General features: G+C 42.7%; 1 protein-coding gene across 1 annotated transcript; it reads right to left on the bottom strand.

Moving 5' to 3' along the window:
- Window positions 1-4,816: 4,816 nt before the first annotated feature.
- GNPDA1 (glucosamine-6-phosphate deaminase 1) lies at window positions 4,817-20,156 on the bottom strand. The gene is made up of 7 exons (XM_072146106.1): window positions 19,877-20,156; window positions 15,852-15,981; window positions 15,606-15,707; window positions 11,538-11,720; window positions 10,933-11,117; window positions 10,356-10,530; window positions 4,817-5,792 (listed from the first exon to the last, which is right to left on the bottom strand). Exons 2-7 carry the CDS (start codon window positions 15,973-15,975, stop codon window positions 5,692-5,694), a joined length of 870 nt encoding a protein of 289 aa, XP_072002207.1. The 5' UTR covers window positions 15,976-15,981; window positions 19,877-20,156; the 3' UTR covers window positions 4,817-5,691.

Here is a 20,156-nt window from a genome sequence, read left to right as displayed (position 1 = left end):
CACATGGATGCATGCTGTCAGGGGCTCCTGTCTATGTCACAGGCAGGGCCGGATCATAGGGGGGGCTCCCGGGGCGCGAGCCCTGGGGCCCCCACCACTTTGCCTTTAAAGGGGCCCCCACCAAATTGGGCCGTTTCGGGTGGTTGTATGACCGCCCGCTGGCCAAATCCTGCTACGAGTCTGCCTTTTGTCTATGGCAGAGCGAGGGAACAATAAGTTCCCTGCTCTGCCATAGACGATAGAAAGTAAATAAAGATGGCGGCGCCCTGATTCTGGGTGACATCGCAGAGTGTGATGTCACAACGTGTGATGTCATTGCAACGTGACTCACGGCGCGCCTGTAGCAGGGCACGCCATCTTTGTTTACATACACCCGACACTGCGAGGGAGGAAGAGGACGGCGCGCATCGGAGGACCGATGGAAGGTGAGAACAATTTTATCTAGGACTGTATATGTTTATTATGGAGGGAGTGTATATAACAATATTAGGAATTAGTTATTACAGGGGTCTGTATGTAGTTATTATAAGTGACTCTCTATAGTTATTGTAGGTGGACTATATAGTTGTATAGGGGACTGTATATAGTTATTATAGGGAGACTGTATACAGTGATTGCTGGGGGAGCTGTATACAGTGATTGCTGGAGGAGCTGTATACAGTGATTGCTGGAGGAGCTGTATACAGTGATTGCTGGGGGAGCTGTATACAGTGATTGCTGGGGGAGCTGTATATAGTGATTGCTGGGGGAGCTGTATATAGTGATTGCTGGGGGAGCTGTATACAGTGATTGCTGGGGGAGCTGCATACAGGGATTGCTGGGGGAGCTGCATACAGGGATTGCTGGGGGAGCTGCATACAGGGATTGCTGGGGGAGCTGCATACAGTGATTGCTGGAGGAGCTGTATATAATGATTGCTGGAGGAGCTGTATACAGTGATTGCTGGGGGAGCTGTATACAGTGATTGCTGGGGGAGCTGCATACAGTGATTGCTGGGGGAGCTGCATACAGTGATTGCTGGGGGAGCTGTATATAATGATTGCTGAAGGAGCTGTATATAGTGATTTGCTGGGGGAGCTGTATACGGTGATTTGCTGGTGGAGCTGTATACAGTGGTTGCTAGGGGAGCTGTATATGGTGGTTGCTGGGGAGTGGTATATAGCGATTGCTGTTCCCTGCCTGGACTACATTCAATGGGGGCCTCCGCCATATTTTGCGCCCAGGGGCCCCGACCAAGCTTAATCCGGCCCTGGTCACAGGAGCCCCTTCTGTCTCCATCATCTGCTAATTATTCATGCCTCCATTAAGGGTGTGTCCACACGTGCAGTTTTTGATGCCCCAAGCAGGAGTGGAGTAAAAATAGAGGAGGAGTAGCACGCCTTAATGACAAGTCCTCACCCACTTTGATCCAAACCTGCTATTGGCTTCAAAAACTGCATCTGAAAAAACTGAACATGAATTTTGCCTATTATATACTATGATAATTACATTACTGTTAAAATGTGTGAACACCACAATGTGATAACATTGTGTTAACATTTGTGTATACAAATGCATTGTAAACAGTAATGTAGTTAGGCAAATCACCTCTCCACAGCTGTTATAATGCGTTTAAAACACAATGAAAAAGCAGGCCAAAACGCAACGTGAACGCCCTAAGGCCCCTTCCACACTAGCGTTGCATTTCACGTCAGGGTGCAATGCGTGAAAAACTGACGTTTTTGGCTGCGTTTTTGTTCCATTTTTCCTAATGAGTCATTAACAGTGCAGAACACAGTGAAGAATAGATTACAGATGTTCGGCACATCTGCTTACTTGTCGGGAGATACGCGCGGAACGGTGCGAACAAAATAGCATGTGAAGAACAATATATATGTGTGAAGAACACATTGCAGATGTATGGAAACATCTGCAATGTGTTCTTCACACATATATATTGTTCTTCACATGCTATTTTGTTCGCACCGTTCCGCGCGTATCTCCTGACAAGTAAGCAGATGTGCCGAACATCTGTAATCTATTCTTCACTGTGTTTTTCACTTAAATGATCCTGTGTTCACTGTTTTTATTCTATTCTTCACTGTTCTTCACTGTGTTTTTTTAAATTAAATGCTCGATCTCGAGCAGGGGCATTATTCGTGTCACTTAGCAACCCATCCGTTTAAAACGCAATGCACTCGCATTGCACTTGCAATGCTTGCGAGTGCAATGCGTTTTTGATGCGTCTCCATAGACTTGAATGGGGCGGGAAACGCAAAAGTAGAGCTAAGTGTTTCTGCTGCCTCTCGGTAAATTCAGCCGGGTGTAACAAGTGAGCTTGAAGGGACGCCTCCGTTGCATTATCTGTAAAGGCGCATTTCTCAAATCTTAAGCTAGAAGAACCAAAACGAACAATGGATCTTGTTTCGGGAGGCACACACATGTAAGGACATGACAGAAAAAGAGCATGTCCCAGGGGTCAGAATCTGCAACTAAAATGTGTATCTTTACTCTCAAGCCCATTGCCCATGAGCGAGATAAGTCTGAGTGGTCAGTGATTCTACGTTCTGGTAAATTGTGCCGCCACTAGAAAGTTTGGGGCCCCCCCACAGAATGATAATTCGGTCCTGTGTGCACAGCGAGTTCTCTGCACCTGGGAAGGGAGAAGGTTTTCTGTGACTTGGGGCCCCTTTTCCTACTCTGGGCCCCTGAACACTAAACCCCACCTACATCCTGCAAGTGGATGGAGCAAGTATGTCGGACCAAACTAATTTGTGAGGGGCAATAAGCCTTTGGCTCTGTTTGGGTTTGTTTCCATACTGCACTATTTTATCCAGGAAATCTACAGTAAAGGCTACAGAGAAGATGTGAAAACAACCTAAACACGGGTTGTGAAAGCAGCCTAAGGCGCTAGAGAAACGTGCAAGCTGCATAAATATGATCCATTTTACCTCGCAATTAGCTGCCTCAGCAAAAAGCCTGCTTATTGCTTATGCACGTAGAAAGCCAAATCATGTGACCAAAGTACTTAGTTCCTCCAGACAATGTAAGCAAAAAAACATTCTCCTTGTATTAACACTTGTTAAGCCAGGAGAAAACATACTCTGTTGGAAAGTGGACTGGGGCATAAGGAGATTTTTTTTCAGGTACATTAAAATGAATACATTTTAGAATGACCATTCATGCTACAGTTATAAACTAATAATGTTAGTCTATTAGGAAGTTGGGGCTCTTTCACATTGGCCTCAGCTTCAGTTACGTTTAGTCTCTGTTGTGTGTTTTTTTTCCATTTGTCTCCGTTACGCATCAGTTTTGTCTCCGGCTACATGTGTAAGGCTACATGCACACTGCCGTTGCCCGCCGTACCGTAGCATGGTCATCCCCGCTCCTCTTCTTAGGGATATATGGCACACAGCACCGTGTAAAGATAGGACATGTCCTATCTTTTCACGTGCTACGGAGCGGTACGGTGTACAGATGCAAGTAAATGCTCATTCAGACGGCAGGGGCAGTGATCTGGTCACATGATTTGCGGCAAGGTCACAACCCCCATAGACTTCTACTTCTCCTGGTCACGATGCAGTGAGGACAAAGTGTGCTCCCTCCATAAATTAGGAAAATAAAAAACAAACAGTCTTCACTGAAGACAGGTCTGAGAAGTTTTTTGATCAGTTAAGAAAGCAGGATAGAGTCTTAAAGGGGTATTGCCATCAGGGCATTCACATTTAATTGAATTCATTTGCCATATGTAAACATTTCTTAAATTGGATGTTTTTAAAAGAAATGTTCCTGTGTGAAGATAATTTCTCATAAAATGTTGCCATGTTGACCCTTGGAAACGAGATGGCTTCCTCGGATACGGCCACCTCACATTTTGGCAGCAGTGGCCAGACATGCGCTATTGAGCCCTGCCGGACCTTCTGGATTCAGTGTTCATTACCACAGGACGGCTGTAGGATATGCAGTAACTCCCGGACATTTCATATACAAAAACCTTTTGTTTCTTTGTGCAATCCCTCCAACAGAGGTGGCCGTATCCAAAGACACAGTCTTGTTTCTAAGGGACAATATGACTACATTTATGAGAAATTATCTTCACACAAGAACATTTTTTTGATAACATCTTATTGAAGAAATGTTTATATATGGCAACAAGTACTGGTATATAATACAATAGCTACTGTATACACCCGTGTATAAGCAGTTTTTCAGCACAAAAAATGTGCTAAAAAAAATCTCAGCTCGGCTTATACACAAGTCAATAAATATAAACTTACATACTCTCCTTCCGGCGTCCCCGATGCTCGTCGCGGGTCCTCTTCTAAAACAGCCGGCAAAGCCGCGGCCATGCGATCTGCCAGCCGGCACATACTATGGTGCGGCCACTGGTGACCTTATAGCATGCATAGGTAGGCTGTATACTACGGGGCTGTGACCAATGAATTTCCCACCCTCGGCTTATACTCCAGTCAATAGGTTTTCCCAGTTTTTGGTGGTAAATTAGGGGTCTCGGCACATATATATGGTATATCTTTTCTATGTGGATTTGTGCAATGTGCTTTCTTTTCCTATATAGACGAAATGAGGAAGAACATACCTTGCAACATATATGCTCTTATCTTGTAAAGAGGTATCTGTTTTATGCATCAAGGAATCACTGATGTGTACTGTAACTAACAAAATCATGAGCAGAGCTCCTTCACCCAGGAAAGTGAAGTCACAAGAATGCACAATGCAGAAGCATCAGACAGTGTCCTGGGCAAGGTCCTACTGAAAGCCATTTATGCAGGAGTTTTTGGTCTGTGAGACTTGCAACATGTACAGTACAAGACAAAAATTGGTTAGTACAAAATTTATTTTTCTAGTACAAAAACATTTGAAAATATATTTTGGACCAAAAAAGTTTGCTTTGGGCATTAAAGAACAGTCATATAATCTGTTTTAGACGAGTCTTAAACACGTATAATACAGGTGCATTTTGTTATTACACTACACCACAAATCCCAGCTCCACCAGTCTAGTGATCCTAAATAAAGGTCCATTAAGATGGCCACAGACCATTCCTTTGCTAACCATGGCTCATCTCAACTGAACGTACAGCACCAGTGAGGTTGTAATTTCCACAACAACCACATCTCCTATCCCATACTCACATACTACAAGTAAAGGACAGGAGAAATGAGAAATGCAACACATCTCAGCCCAAATTCAGCCATAAGCATTATATATGCTGAGGACACTGCTCTGTTTAGGCTATTTCATGCAGGAGTATTCTGCAAGCCAAACCAGAAATGGACCCTAAACAATATAAAAAGTACAAATCTTTACAGTACATTCTGTAGGGTCCACTTTTGGCATTTTCTTCATATACTGATGCAAAGTATTGCCTTGTGAACCTGACGGTTATTAGATTTATGGTCTGGCTAAAGTCCACACCTGTATTATGCTCATCGGATAACACTTAAAGGCTTTTCTACCTCAAAGTACAACAAGAACAAAATGTCCAAAGTATTAAACTCAAAATAAGTGAAATATACAGTCATGGACTGTTAATAAGAAGAGTAGAACATATCATGGTGAGCCATTATTATTCTGCTCCATCAGTCTGTAATGGGCTGTGGCCTCCTCTCACAGAGGCCGCAAACTAGGTTCTTCAAGCAACACAATTCCAGTCTGATTCTTCATGGTCATCTCAGAGCTCCCCCGCCCTGATCAGTCACTGTATGGTTTCTTTGGGGTCTGCCCATCTCCAGTTCCTTTCTCCTTCATGCTGTACAGGGGATCAACCAGTTTGTTGTGAACATGCATTAAACCTGTAAAACATGAGAGCATAGGCATTAATCCATGGATATATGTAAAGGGGGTCTACAATCTCACTTTATTAAAATGGCAGCCATAGAGTTATTCAGCCCTTAAAAGGAAATTTACCACCAGGATGAAGGATTGTAAACCAAGCACACTGACATACTGGTGTGTGCCCCCTATGGCAGGATCTGCTCTTCTTTAAGCTTCTTATTCCCTGGTTTAAGATTATGCAAATGATCCCGAGGGGCTTTAGGCTCCATAGGTTTAAATGGCACATGGAGACCCTCGGGCTCATTTGCATAATTGTTAAAGCCTTTTATTCTTAAAAACAAAGGCATAGGATGCTTAAAAAAAAAGAGCAGACCCTGCCAGAGGGGGCACACTCCAGAACATCAGTGTGCTTGCTTTACAATCCTTCCTCTGAGTGATAGATGTCCTTTAATAGGGATTACACTTAGGTATGTTGGTTATTTGTTAGTGCCTCATATGTTGTCCAAGACATAAAGTTATTATATTGTATATAAACAAGCACCTTGCTGCACAAGAGTTGTGCCCCTTTCTCCAACGTTTTTATCATTATTTAAAGGGAACCTACCACCACGAATCTACCTATAAAGGTAGATCGGGTGGTAGGTGGATGTAAGGGACGTGAGGAGAGCTCTTTTTAGAGCTAATCCTCACGTCCCCGCTAACTTTTGGGAAACTTTATTGACCGAATATGTAAATTTAGTTATGGGGCTACTGGGGCGTGGAGTAGCCGGCACGAGGCTACACAGCGCGGCTACTCCACTCCCCGGTAGCCACATTACTCCTCCTACCCTGTTGTGTGCGGCGCGCAGCTCCTCGTAGCTGGGCGCCCTCATCTGACAAGCCGGCTACTGCGCATGCGCAGTAGCTCCGGCCTCGGAGCTGGGACTGCTCAGCCTGCGTTCTGCGCATCATATCGGACGAGGGCGCGCAGCTACGAGGAGCTGCGCGCCGGACACAACAGGGTAGGAGGAGTAATGTGGCTACTGGGGCGTGGAGTACCCGCGCTGTGTAGCCTCGTGCCAGCTACTCCACGCCCCAGTAGCCCCAGAGCTCTCCTCACGTCCCTTACATCCACCTACCACCCGATCTACCTTATAGGTAGATTTGTGGTGGTAGGTTCTCTTTAAGTTATAAAGAGCCATTATTCCATGGTGTTGTAAATGAGTAGGGGTTCACATACATTATGACAAGAACAAATGCAAGTACAGAAACTACAGGGATCAGGAGACACTTGCAAGGAGGACCCTGCCCATGAGGGCTCCCAATCTATATGGGATGGTAGATGGAGGCACGAGATGAAGGCTCCCAATCTATATGGTAGGATAGATGGAGATACGAGGAAGCAGAGCATTGAAGTTATTGTGTGTTGTAGGCGATCCTGAACAGGTGGGTTTTCAGACTGCATTTCAAGGATTGGAAGGTGGGGGGAAATCTGACCCATTTTGGTAGAGTATGGGAGAAGTCCTGGAGATGGTTGTGAGAAGAGTATGGTAATAGCAGAATTTTTAATTTATTATTTTACACTGTTACCTTATAAAGAATGGCTGGGCCATTATACAAGCTCTTTACCTCTTGCATCTCCCCTTCATTCTCATAGACTGGGAAGTATGCAAATACGTTTTCCAAGATGTTAAATGGATAACAATGCCTCCAATTGTTACCTTGAAAGGCAGCCCCCTTAACACTAAGCATGACCTACAAGAAGCCTTATGACACGATGCGGGATTAAGCCAAACCAGTATATGTACTGCAGAAGGAGCCGACTCACAACTGTAGACAGCACTGTTTCGACTTAGTTGGGTCTCCTCAGTACAGCTAGGGAACTGGATTGGCTGTGTGAGAGGCTATTGACTAGGGTTAGATGGTAGGTGTTCTCCTTATGGAGAGATCGCCAATTAAGGCCACCTTAAAGGAATGTGGAGACTTAAAGCCATACATGCTCCACTAGGGAATTCTGGGAAGATCCTCAGACTGTAAGCTTTTGTGAGCAGGACCCTCGCTCCTATTGTTCCATATGACTGTTTGTACTCTGTAATGTCATATTATGTTAGTATATGTTCCCCATAATCTGTAAAGCGCTACGGTATGATGGCGCTATATAAAGATTATTATTAATAGAGTGAAACTTTTTACGCATGGGAGGGTATTGGCCGATTAGTTCTGAGATATATGGAGGGGACAGACTGTTGTCACCTAAACAAGTCCCATCAGGCACTGGCACCACCACTCCTGATCAGTGTGGGGTCTGGTTGTGAGACACCCGCCAATTGGATACAGAAGGCGAAAAACTGAAACGAATTGCTGGATAGAACATTACTAACGCAATCCAAAGATAAAGATTCAGAACATAATGGGGCTCATTTACCATGGGTCCTATGGTGCACTCTCTTCATGGCTAAAACGGCTGCCACAGGTATTTAAGAAGTGTCTGCGCTACAATTGTGTCGCTCGTGATCCTTTTATAGCGCAGCTGCACTGGCCTCCATGCGACACAAATTAGGGGGCATGCCGTCAGATGGTCTGACTGATTTGGACCGAGAGCCATATTTAACTTTCAAATTGTGTTGCACGCCTTACGTTAAAGGTGCACCCCAAAAAAAGATGGTGAACTCTGTCGGACCTGTGCGGGGAAGCGACAGATTCATGATTTCTGGCGCATGATCTTAGTAAATCACTGCACCCAGCATTATAGACGGACAATGCACTTTTAGTGAACTCGAGTGACCTTGTAAGTAAATGTGCCCCACTGTGTGTTTAAGTTGTGATTTGCATTCCTCCAGGGCTATTCCACAACCCAATACGGCAGGTATTTATAGAGCTGAGGATATTTGAAAGTAAAATCCATTCTGCAGGTACAGTTGTACAGCAGCCGTGCCATATTCTATTCTGCTTACACCATCATCAATTATTCAGCTTCTTATCAGATCAAAATAGAAGCAGAATTGTGTTGCACTGCAAGTCATGGGTGGAAGTGCTGACACTTATTGTTGGGATATATCCTTGTCCAGTGAAGGGACAGCAAGCCCTGAAGAGCACATACAGGCAGAGATGGCTGCCATCCAGCTGACAGGGGCTTGTGGAAATCCATAAATGGTTACTGACAACATGGCCTTTCCCCAGCAGCACACTATTGGGCTCAGTACATGAAAAATGCACTAGACGGATTTCACGAACCACAGTGCTGGGGATGGGACACTCTGCATTCAAATGATAGAAGGAGTCCCTAATTCTCTGCAGGACAGCAGTGCCAAACTGTAACAGAGTACAGTCAGACAGATTTTTCAGTTGTGCTTCACTTAAGTTGCCAAAAAGGTCTCCACTTCCAGGGTCACATCAAAATAAACCATCAAATGTGTGTAGTGTAAGACCCCTTACAAGCTAGTGAGGGTGATGCATCCAACTTGCACCTTGTGCTGGAATGTCCAGCCTAAACGCTGACATCCATGCAGAGTTCCGGTTGTCGGCGTTCGGGCCAGACATTCCAGCCAGCACATGCCAGAGTTGGATGCGTCACACTCAATAGTGTGCAAGGGGCCTTCACATCATTTGGATTGAGTCCTCAGCCTCCTCCACCCCCCGCCCCTTCTTCGAATCATATACCCCCTTGGTCAGTGTCCTTTTCTACTCTCCCATTAGCAGTGCCTCCTCCTTCCCCTTCAATTTTACTTCTCCCAGACCCAAAAGCTTTAGGTCATAGGTTTTAGAGAAGACCCCTCCTGGAATGGCAAACACTCAAATATAGTTCTCAGCATTTTATAATCTGCTCTGTCCATAAAATGGCGTCTGCCGGGGAATCACACAACACTCTTGGCCCGAGCTGTGCACGTCCACAATTCCCCTGTAGACGCTATACTATATTTCTTGGCAGCACAGGGAAGGTGAGCACTTCTGTCCCTGCAGTAAGAAACCCACCCATGTATAGAAAAGAGGACATGCAGCCATATGTAATGAGTGTGTAGGAACATGGAGTCAGTGTAGATGCAGGCATGTCCACCTCTCCATACACGGGTGGGTTACTCACTGCACGGGCAAAAGTGCTCACTGTATAATATAGCGTCTAAAGGGGAATCACGAACATGCACAGCTCAGGACGAGAGCATCATGGGATTCCACAGTAGACTCCATTTTATAGATGGAGCAAGGATTATGAAATGTTATGAGCTATATTTTAGAGGGAAGCAAAACCCAAGATAGTAAGCAAAAGGTTACTATTTATGGCACTGGGACATTAGGAGGCCTTATTACAATATTATGGGACTAGTTTTGAAATTTTGCTAATAAAGTGGCCACCTTTAAACTCTGGCTCATGCACCCCATTGTTACATCGAAACTCTCTACTCTTTCTCTGGGAAATTAAAATAAGTTGGAAAGTATGTTGCATAATACTGCTAAACAAATGGATACCGCTGTATAGATTGGTTTCTACATACTGGAAGAGATATCTGCACCAAATTCGGGAAGTTTTCAGTGCAGCAAAAGAATATTTAATTTTTATTTTTTAGTTAAACTTCATAATGTAATAGTGGCAGCTGAAAATATACCTTTAAAATATTTGACAGTCTTAACTCGCAGTTCTAGTGTTGCATCCTCATCGCAAACAAACACTGTACTCGGGTGTTGCTGGAAGGCAGACACTGTCCACATGTGGTTGACCCCTTCTTCTATAGCCTTGTATAGGGCAAAGGCTTTATGGGCCCCAGTGATGAGTATCATTACCTATGGAAATAAAAAAATAAATAAGATGACTGCACAGGATTACAGGCTGTATACACTATAGTAATATTTTCTACAATTTCATCTTTACATTTCCTAACAGGCTGTTCATGTTAGAGGCAGAATAAGGCAGAAAACTCAAAGATTGGAACTAGAATCAGGTAGGTTTTCCCAACACGTCCAACCCCCCAAAAAAAAAATCCCTGCCCACACAGATTTTATGGGAGAATGGAGAAAGAGGAAGCAAAATAAATGGAGACTGTACATGTCTCCACTAGGCCTTTTATCCTCCCCAATGGTGTTATCATGGGGATATGGAAATACAACAACATTTACTAGAACATTAACTGTTCAAGAAATCATTGATCAAGCAGATTATATTTTGACTTTAAGAATTCACATTACCTCTTTTGCATCCATTACTGTTCCCACGCCAACAGTCAATGCCATGGTGGGTACTTTAGAGAGATTGTTGTCAAAAAAACGTGCATTTGCCAGTATAGTATCCATGGCCAAGGTCTTCACTCTTGTTCTGGATACCAAACTGGATCCTGGTTCATTAAAAGCTATGTGACCATCAGGGCCAATCCCTAAAAGTAGAGGTGTGACATGTTCAATGCTGAATAAAATGTAAATATGGTATAATCACTATATTGCAAGTCCTTTATTCCAAGAGTTGACTGAGAATAAGAAATAGCTGTCGGCTTTTCTGATTCACCACAAAGTTTGAGAGGGAGTCTGTCAGATTTTGTGTTCCATTTGTTTGATCAATTCTCACACAATGCCACCATTTACTTTGCAATGTAATTTGCTGTCTGCACTCAATGTTAGCCAATTGTTTTACTTCAGCTCTTCAGTGGTTGCCTAGTCGAATGCTAGAGCCATCATTTTAGAACAAGAGGGGAAGGGTTGAGGTCCTCCAGTGCAGGACACTGCACAGACAGGGACCATACAAGGTACTTGCCATTGCATTGAGCAGCCGAAAATAACCTTCATGATAGTTTTCTTACCTCCTACAAATAATTCTATTCCACCTGCAGCTTTAATTTTCTCTTCAAATAAATCACATTCGGCCTGAAGATCTGGAGCATTTCCGTCCAAGATGTGAGCGTTCTCAGGACTAATATCAATGTGCTTAAAAAAGTTATTCCACATAAAGGAGTGGTAGCTCTCTAGATGATCCCTGGGTAGTCCTAGGAGTCAAAGAAAATTCAATAATTTAAACTAGAATGAAGGGGCAGACTTTTATAAATATCTGTACTTTCGGGGTGCAAACAGGCAGAATGTTAGGGTTCTAAATACATCTGTCAACTTAATATGCTGCTCCTAAGCAAGAAAAGCTGGTCCTCATAGTGTATTTATGAGGAGAGCACTCTCCAGACTTTCCAGTGGGTGTTACTGATGAAGGGGGAATAGAACGTGCATAAGTATCAGACTTGTTTCTAGCGTTCCTAGTAACCAAAACCCCAGGATGTTTTGTGCAGTTTTGCCAACTAGAAGTAAGAACCTGCGATTGTAATATGCACCCTCATAGGGCAGCACATTAAGCCACTAGATCCACTTTAACATGGGATTTGTAGTGCTGTGACAAACACACTCACAATAACCGAGATATGAACCGACTCTACACTAGCTAACCCCCACCGATAGAAACTCATGGGGTATCCAGCGGTGTACATTCCTGCCTAACATGGCTTAGTCACATTTTATTATCTAAATAATATAATCCAAAGTTAATACACAAACTCTGATCTAAAATTTACTTTGCAAGCTACAGAAATCCTAACACTAGAAAAGTATATTGTCCATGGCTACATAGCAGCAAGGTGTTCTGAAACATAACAATACATCAACTATTCTGGCAATGAATTGGTTATACGCTGTACTTTAGTACCAATTTATGAGGTCTTATTGCTTAGGACTATGGATTCTATGTGATGCAATATTTGTTTTTAGGTTAATAAGACCTGTAGAACGGGCAGCATGCTCCACTTATTAGCAAGACAATCTCCAGAAATAATAACAGAACAAAACCTCCCACATCCTGTTATACACAAGGTTCTTGATACCCATGAACTATTCTTAGGATGGCTTATGCAGACCACATTGGTTGGAGCCTGGAACCTGGCATTTCCAAATATCAGCTGCCGTCCTGGATACCACGGACGGAGCAGAAGCAGATGGCTCCATCCATGGTGTAATAGCTGCACAGTAGCTTAGCTCAGAGTCAATGAATAAGAGTTGGGCTGCAGTATGCTGGGAATTTAAGGATGTGTCCCATATTCAAATAACCCACAAGATATGGGTATGACAAGAGGGGATGCGAGTAGACAGATCCCCACTGATCAAGCGACAAAGAAAAAAAATAACTCATTAAATTAGAATATCAGCAAAAAGGATTATTTTTTCAGTAATTTATAGGATTGTTAAGAAAAGGCAGTTCAAGAATTTGAGGGAGATTTACAAAGAGTGGACATGAGCTGGGGTCAGTGCTTCAAGGCACCATACACACAGACGTATCCAGTACATGGGCTACAAGTGACACATTCCATGTGTCAAGCTACTCCTGACCTATAGATGCCATAAGTGTCTTACCTGGGACAAGGAGATCAAAGTATTCCCACTTTGGCAAATTAATGTTAATGATCGGATGATGAAAAATAAAATTTTTCAATACACTTTTTGTATGAATTCCTCCTGGTTTTCTAGATTTCGTTTGCTTGTTAGTATTGTAGTAGTCAAAACTGTGTGATACTAAGGAGCCGTGCACCTGTGTGACCATAATCAGATTTCTGTCCACTGGAAATAAACATACAGGCTGTCTATAGAAGGATAGCAAGCGGAGATCCAGAAAATTGTCAAGAATTGATACATAAAGTATATTGGAAATTTGTCTAACTTTTCATTATTCAAACAATATCAAGTACTTGTTGAAATTGGGATACCCCTTTAAGAACTGAATTGTGTTCAGTGTCCAAGGCGTTTACAGATGGAAGTACATTTCTTTTGGAAATCAAGGTCCCAGAGTCTGGAGGAAGAGTGGAGAGGCACAATCCAAGCTGCTTGAGGTCTAGTGTGAAGTTTCCACAATCAGCGATGGTTTGGAGAGCCATGTCATCTACTGGTGTAGGACCACTGTGTTTTATCAAGACCAAAGTCAGGGCATCCGTCTACCAGAATATTTTAGAGCCCTTCACGCTTCCCCCCTGCTGACACGCTTTTTGGAGATGGAATTTTCCAGCAGGGACCTGTAAACACTGACAGAAGTACCAATACCTGGTTTAATAACCACAGTATCACTGCACATGATTGGCCAGAAACGCCTCTGACCTTAACCCTATAGAGAATTTATTGGGTATTGTCAAGAGGAAGATGAGAGACATCAGACCCAGCCTTGGGGACAGCTGAAGATGCCATGAGACCAACCTGGGCTTCCATAACACCACTGCAGTGCAATCAGCTGATCCCTCCATGCTACGCCACATTGGTGCAGTCACTTATGAAAAAGGAGCCATGTCTAAGTATTGAGTGTATTTACTGTACACACTTTTCATTTGGCCAACATTTGTGTTGTTTTTTTATACAGTTGGTCTTATATTATACTCACATTTTAGGAGATAATGGGGGAGATTTGTGCCCTGCAAGAAATTCCAATTATTCTTGCGAATATGCCACCATATGCCTTATGGGCTAAATGTTCGCAGATTTTTAGGCAAAAAGCACACCAGGTCGGAGCTGGTATAGTTTGATCCGCCTGAGCAGCACGGCCGGCAGAAACATGATAATAGTACTTTATTGTCGCCATAGGGGAAATTTAGCATGCAACAGCAGCTACACAATAAATAAATGAAAAAAAAAAAAAATATATATATATATATATATAATATATATATATATATATACACATGCAAATCTGCCACAAATAGTCTAAAAAGAAATACAAATACAATATAAAGTTCATTGAAAAAAAATTAAATTAATTTCTAAATTAGACACCTTATTAATCAACACTTCCCATTGTATTGCCCAGACCCATCACAGCTGGGACAAATTAATTTTTAAACCCATTGTCCCTGAATTTAAATAGCAAAAACCTGTCACAAGTGCTGCGCCGCCTAGTCAATATATTGCTCAATGGGTGAAATTTGTCATGATGTATCCGCCGTGGCAGTGGGGCTTTAACATACCCCGGTGCACGGAGCGCCACCATACGATAAATCTCCCCCAATGACTTTAGGGTTTTACTTGGCTGCAAATCATAATAATCAACATTATGGATGTAAGGTTTCTATACGAGTTTCACTTTATGAGATGCACTTGTACATGTAGATATCTAAAAATGCAAGGTTTCCAGCTATAATTACTAAATGTGTCCTTGTAATTTAGAATGCAAACAAATAATTTTAAAGATATTTAGAAATAACATTATGCAATTAAAAAAAAAAAAATAGATAAGAGTTACCGTATATACTCGAGTATAAGCCGACCCGGGACCCCTAATTTTAACACAAAAAACTGGAAAACCCTATTGACTCAAGTATAAGCAGAGGGTGGGAAATGCATTGGTCACAGCCCCCAGTAGTATACAGCCTGCCAGCCCCCTGTAGTATACAGCCTGCCAGTTAAAAAAATAAACTCAGTAGTCACCATCCAGACGACCCAGGCAGCTCATGTTTGCGGCAGGTCTGCGACAGCTCCGTCTACAGCGCCTCTTCTTTCTTGATACCAGCGCCGTGAAATTTCCGAGCGCAGAGCCCGGCCGCTCCTAACACCACAGTTGTGCGCCGGCCGGGCCGTGCGTACAGAGATTTCGCGGTCCTGGCACCGCCCTTAAGAAAGAAGAGACACTGCAGACGGAGCTGTCGCAGACCTACCGCAAACATGAAGATGGAAGCAGAGCTGCCCGGGTTGTCTGAATGGTGAGTACTGAGTTTAGTTTTTTTTTTTTTTTTTTTTTTATATACCCAAGTACAAGCCAAGTGGGGAATTTTCAGCACAAAAATTGTGCTGAAAAACTCGGCTTATACACGAATATATACGGTAAATATGAAATTGCTGTAGCGACTATTAACACTCACCTACATACTCATCCATATTAAATGTTTTCACATACTTGAAAGAGAGATCTCCATTTTTATGGTATTCAATAAGTTTTTTGTAGCATCCCAGCGGTGTGCTTCCTGTAATATTTTAAGGATGAAAAAGACACATGTACATCATAGATTATGTATAAAGCTAAATATTTCACTATTAGAAAAAAAAAAAAAAGGAGTAAAAGTACAGCCAAACACCAATAGAGAAAAAATATCTAATTGCCACCTTACCTGTGGGAAGGCCCAAGGTAAAATACTTCTCAGCACTTGGGTTAAACTGTATGATGCGATTTCTAATGTACTTAGCAGCCCATTCACTAGCTTGATTATAGTCATCTAAAATGATGAGCTTCATCTTGATCTAAAAATATAAGAATACATATATACATCTGCCACTTATAAATCCTGTTACAATGTTAATGCATTTAACAAAAGTTTAGAAGGCCAAAGTGAAAATTTTGTATAGTTTTGTATAATTTTGTTATATTCTGTATAAAAGAGTATAGTATGTAGCCCGGGTGAGCATACAGCGGGGTGCAGAAAGGTGTAGAGGGGAAGCGCTCGTGAACCCTTCCCTCTATATTGAAAGCTGTGCCGTAATATGCCAAAATATAGGAAGTATCCTAGATTTTTTGTGCAGCTGCCCAGCCTTATCACGGTTCGGTGAGACGGCGTATACTCACCGTACCGTGCCGGGCGCTATAGACTGGTTGTCAGTGTTCGGGCCAGAGATTCCAGCCAAAACACACTGCAAGCGTGATGCAAGTTGGTTGCATTACACTTGTAAATATGTAAGAGGACTAACCGTTGCCCACATGTTTTTTTTTAACTAAAATGCATAGTTCCTTTCACCAGAAAATGAACTTTAAGTCTACCTGGCCACCTGCTAGAAGGGGCAATGAATCCCAAGGGCGTGTTTTATTCATGCAAGCCAGCATGTCAAACAGCTCATGTGCCTCATCCTACTTTCCCTTTGACATCTGCTGAAGGGAGGAGGAATGAGGGACATGCCAACACACATGAGCAGAGAGACATATTGACTTGCATAATTAACACGCCCTTGGGAATGGCTGCTCCTTATGACAGGTTGCAGGAAGGCTTACAAAGTTTATTTTGTAGGGATAGAAATTCTACATTTTTGTACACCTTTCATTAGGTTTATTTGTGAAAATATGGTTGATTCAGGAAATCTACCATTACAATCCATCATGATGAACCTGGGACACTGACTCATAGATCCAGGCACCATGACTGTTGTTATTGTTATTTATATTTTTTATCCATGGCCTCCTTCCTTCTAAAATCAAATTTTAAAATTATGCTAATGAGAATGAAAGGCTTTGGGAGGCGTTACCTCAACTCCTTTTCACCTCTATGGGAGGTACAGAAATAGCATTGAACAATACCATTCAGTTTTTGTTAACCGAATGATGGATAAAAAACTACTCTCATCTCAGTGGGTGTCCAACCACTGGCACCTCCACTGATCCCCATAACTGATGGCAAGTATGCATCCTATTTCTCTATTCACACTCATAGGAGCTATATATCAAAGATTGTACGCCACTTTTCTGACATACAAGCCTTTAAATAGTTACAATTCCTGCTGCACGGCCAGGAATTGTGACTATTTCCCCCTTCACAACACCCACATTACCTGCTGTGTAATTGGCTGGCGTTGCTGCGCATGCGCTCTAGCTATAACATGCACAATTCTACTCCAGGCAGGACCTGGGGTAGAACTGCCCGGCCACTGGATATATTAAGAGGCTAGATATATCTGGCACATCATTACTCCCCATAGACCAAGTTGTTGACACTTAATACTCAGGCCTACGACTGGACAGAAACAACTCATGCGCTACCCTGGGTTTCATTGACCACAGTGCAGATCATAGGACTCCGACCACACTGGTATATGATAAACAGAGTCCCTCCTTACCTGTGGAAAAGCAACCGTTACTATGATAATGATTACAGCGAGGAAGTAGGGACTCCTTGTATCATATCACTGTGGTTTTTGTATCCCCTCCATGAAACCCAGCTTGCGCATGGTCAACGATTTACGTACCGAACAAGGTTGTGTACTTCTGGCCTTACGGGTAGTCTGCCAGCACTATAGAAACATCCCAGTGAAAAACATTAAAGCTTTTCAGACATACCTATTCCATTTACCATACATCTGCCAATTTAAGAAAAATGAGCTTCTAAGGGTGATGTCACACATGGCATTTTTGGGCCGTTTTTAGTTCTCAGATCGTAAAAAACGCATGCTTAAAAAACGCATCCATTTTTGAAAAGAAAAAAACATGCGTTTTTTGAAAACGCATGTGTTTGTCCAGTTTTCCGAATTTGCGCAGTTAAAAACGGACATAAACGCATGTGTTTTTTTTTTTTTAAATGGATGCTTTTAACACATGCGTGTTTTACAATCTGAAACCGCAGTAACTAAAAACGGCCTAAAAACGCCATTTGTGATATCACCCTTAGTGCACCCGTGTTCTTAGCATTCATGTTGTTGCATCGGTCTGCTTTTATGTAATGATTGACAATCCCCTTAAAAATGAGGTGTAGAAAGTATGTCGGAGGACACGGCCCGATATCTCATTTGAACACAGGTAACAATAACATATCAGCTGGAAATAGGGAAGGTCTGAAAAGGTGCTCAACTTTGTGGTTTATAATTGGGGGTAACTGGTAAAAAAGGAAAAAAAGCTACAAAATGTATTTGGATGCCCCTCACATCACATCTGGTCATTATAGGTTTCTACAGGAGTACCATGATTTATGGGCATCCCAACACCAATACTATTTATATGGGGTGCTTCATAGTATTTCATACATGTAATCCCTTATTGTCCACGGACATTATCTATATGTAGCAGACTTCCTGTAAGAAAATCAGGAACAACAACTCGTACAACAAGTAGTTAACTTTCCTGATGCTTTCCGGGGGGGGGGGGGGGGGAGGTTGTTCAAGTTCCTTTGAGCTGGAGATTTTCGCTGACTCAGAACCTCCATCACTACAGCCGCTTGTTTTTTCCTACAGAAAGTTGCTGAGCAGCAGAAAATATTGCAGCTGTACTGCTGAACGTGTGCGCCGTGTCCAGTTATAGATAAACCGAATACTCAACTGAAAGGGTTTATCCCAGGAACACCTTTTCTGTGACAGGAGCCAAGGTTGCGGTCACACGTCGCGTTTTGTTTGCGTTTAACTCACGCTTTTTAAACAGCTGAAGAGGAGATTGGCCTCATTACTTTGTTGTCAACATGACGTTTACAAAACACGTGTGTTAACGGGTTGTTAACACAAGTATTAGCAAAGCGTTATCGCACGTGTTTTGTAAACACAATGTTGACAAAAATGTAATTAGGCAAATCTCCTTTTCAGCTGTTTAAAAAGCGTGAGTTAAACGCGAACAAAACAACACGTGACCGCAGCCTGAGGGTGGCGGCACACGTGGCATTTTGAACATGTTTTTAGGCCATTTTTAAGCAGTCCGTTAAAATAAAAAACGCATACGTTTTTTTAAAAGCATCTGTTTTTTGACCGTTTTTGTTCGTTTTCTAATTATTTTAATTAAGATAATAGGGAAAAACGGTCAAAAATGGATGCATTTTTAAAACATGATTTAACGTGTTAACACGTGCTAACATTATGTTAACAAATGTAAACACTAATATAATTACATTATATAATACCACAGGGAGAAACTTGGCACAATCACATATGCGCTTCCATTCAAACTCATGCGGTCATTATCTTGGAAGTAAACCCCTCTTCAACTCAATGGAAGCTCCAAGTGTGATCGCTACCTGACTGTCCTATTCACCTGAATGGAGGCTGTAAAAAATGTGCTGCCCAAATATCCCCAGAGGCTTTAAAAAAAATATATATAGGATTTGTACAACTGATCTGTCCATATAATGCATGTGCCAGTACCACCAACTACCAGAACAGGGGTCCCACATCTAGAAAGTCTCAATCTTCTCACCACTGTTCCCAAGCGGCGTTTCTAAACCTAATTCAGACACAGTGTGAACACGTCCTTACCTGACCTGACATTATACTGTATAGTCCTCCCTCACCTGCTGCTCCAACATTATAACAAGGAAGAAACAACAAAAGAAATACAAAACAACTCGAAACTAAAAAGAAGAAATGTGTTTTCACAACAAAATCACAGATTCCAGTATCAGCTATCATAAGGACCCCCTGCTCCGTGTATAGAGGATAGTGGCAGCCCAGTACTTACACGGGAGACTATGGCAGCGCCCGCAGGGTGTCAGTCCTCTCGGCTATCTATCCTGCCTGCTTGTTGTGCTTGCCTTGCTCCCTCCTTCCTGAGTGCAGGCCGCCCCTGCAGGGTGTCAGTCCTCTCGGCTATCTATCCTGCCTGCTTGTTGTGCTTGCCTTGCTCCCTCCTTCCTGAGTGCAGGCCGCCCTCCTCCGCTGCTTTCTCTATGGCGTCCAGTGTTATGGCACCCAGCAGCGCCCCCTGCTGTATGTGTCCCTCAGCAGCAGACAAGGAGGAA

The sequence above is a fragment of the Engystomops pustulosus genome, chromosome 4 (genome assembly GCF_040894005.1).
Source record: "Engystomops pustulosus chromosome 4, aEngPut4.maternal, whole genome shotgun sequence".
In the NCBI taxonomy this organism is placed as follows: domain Eukaryota; kingdom Metazoa; phylum Chordata; class Amphibia; order Anura; family Leptodactylidae; genus Engystomops; species Engystomops pustulosus.
This window is presented reverse-complemented; position numbering and strand designations above follow the sequence as displayed.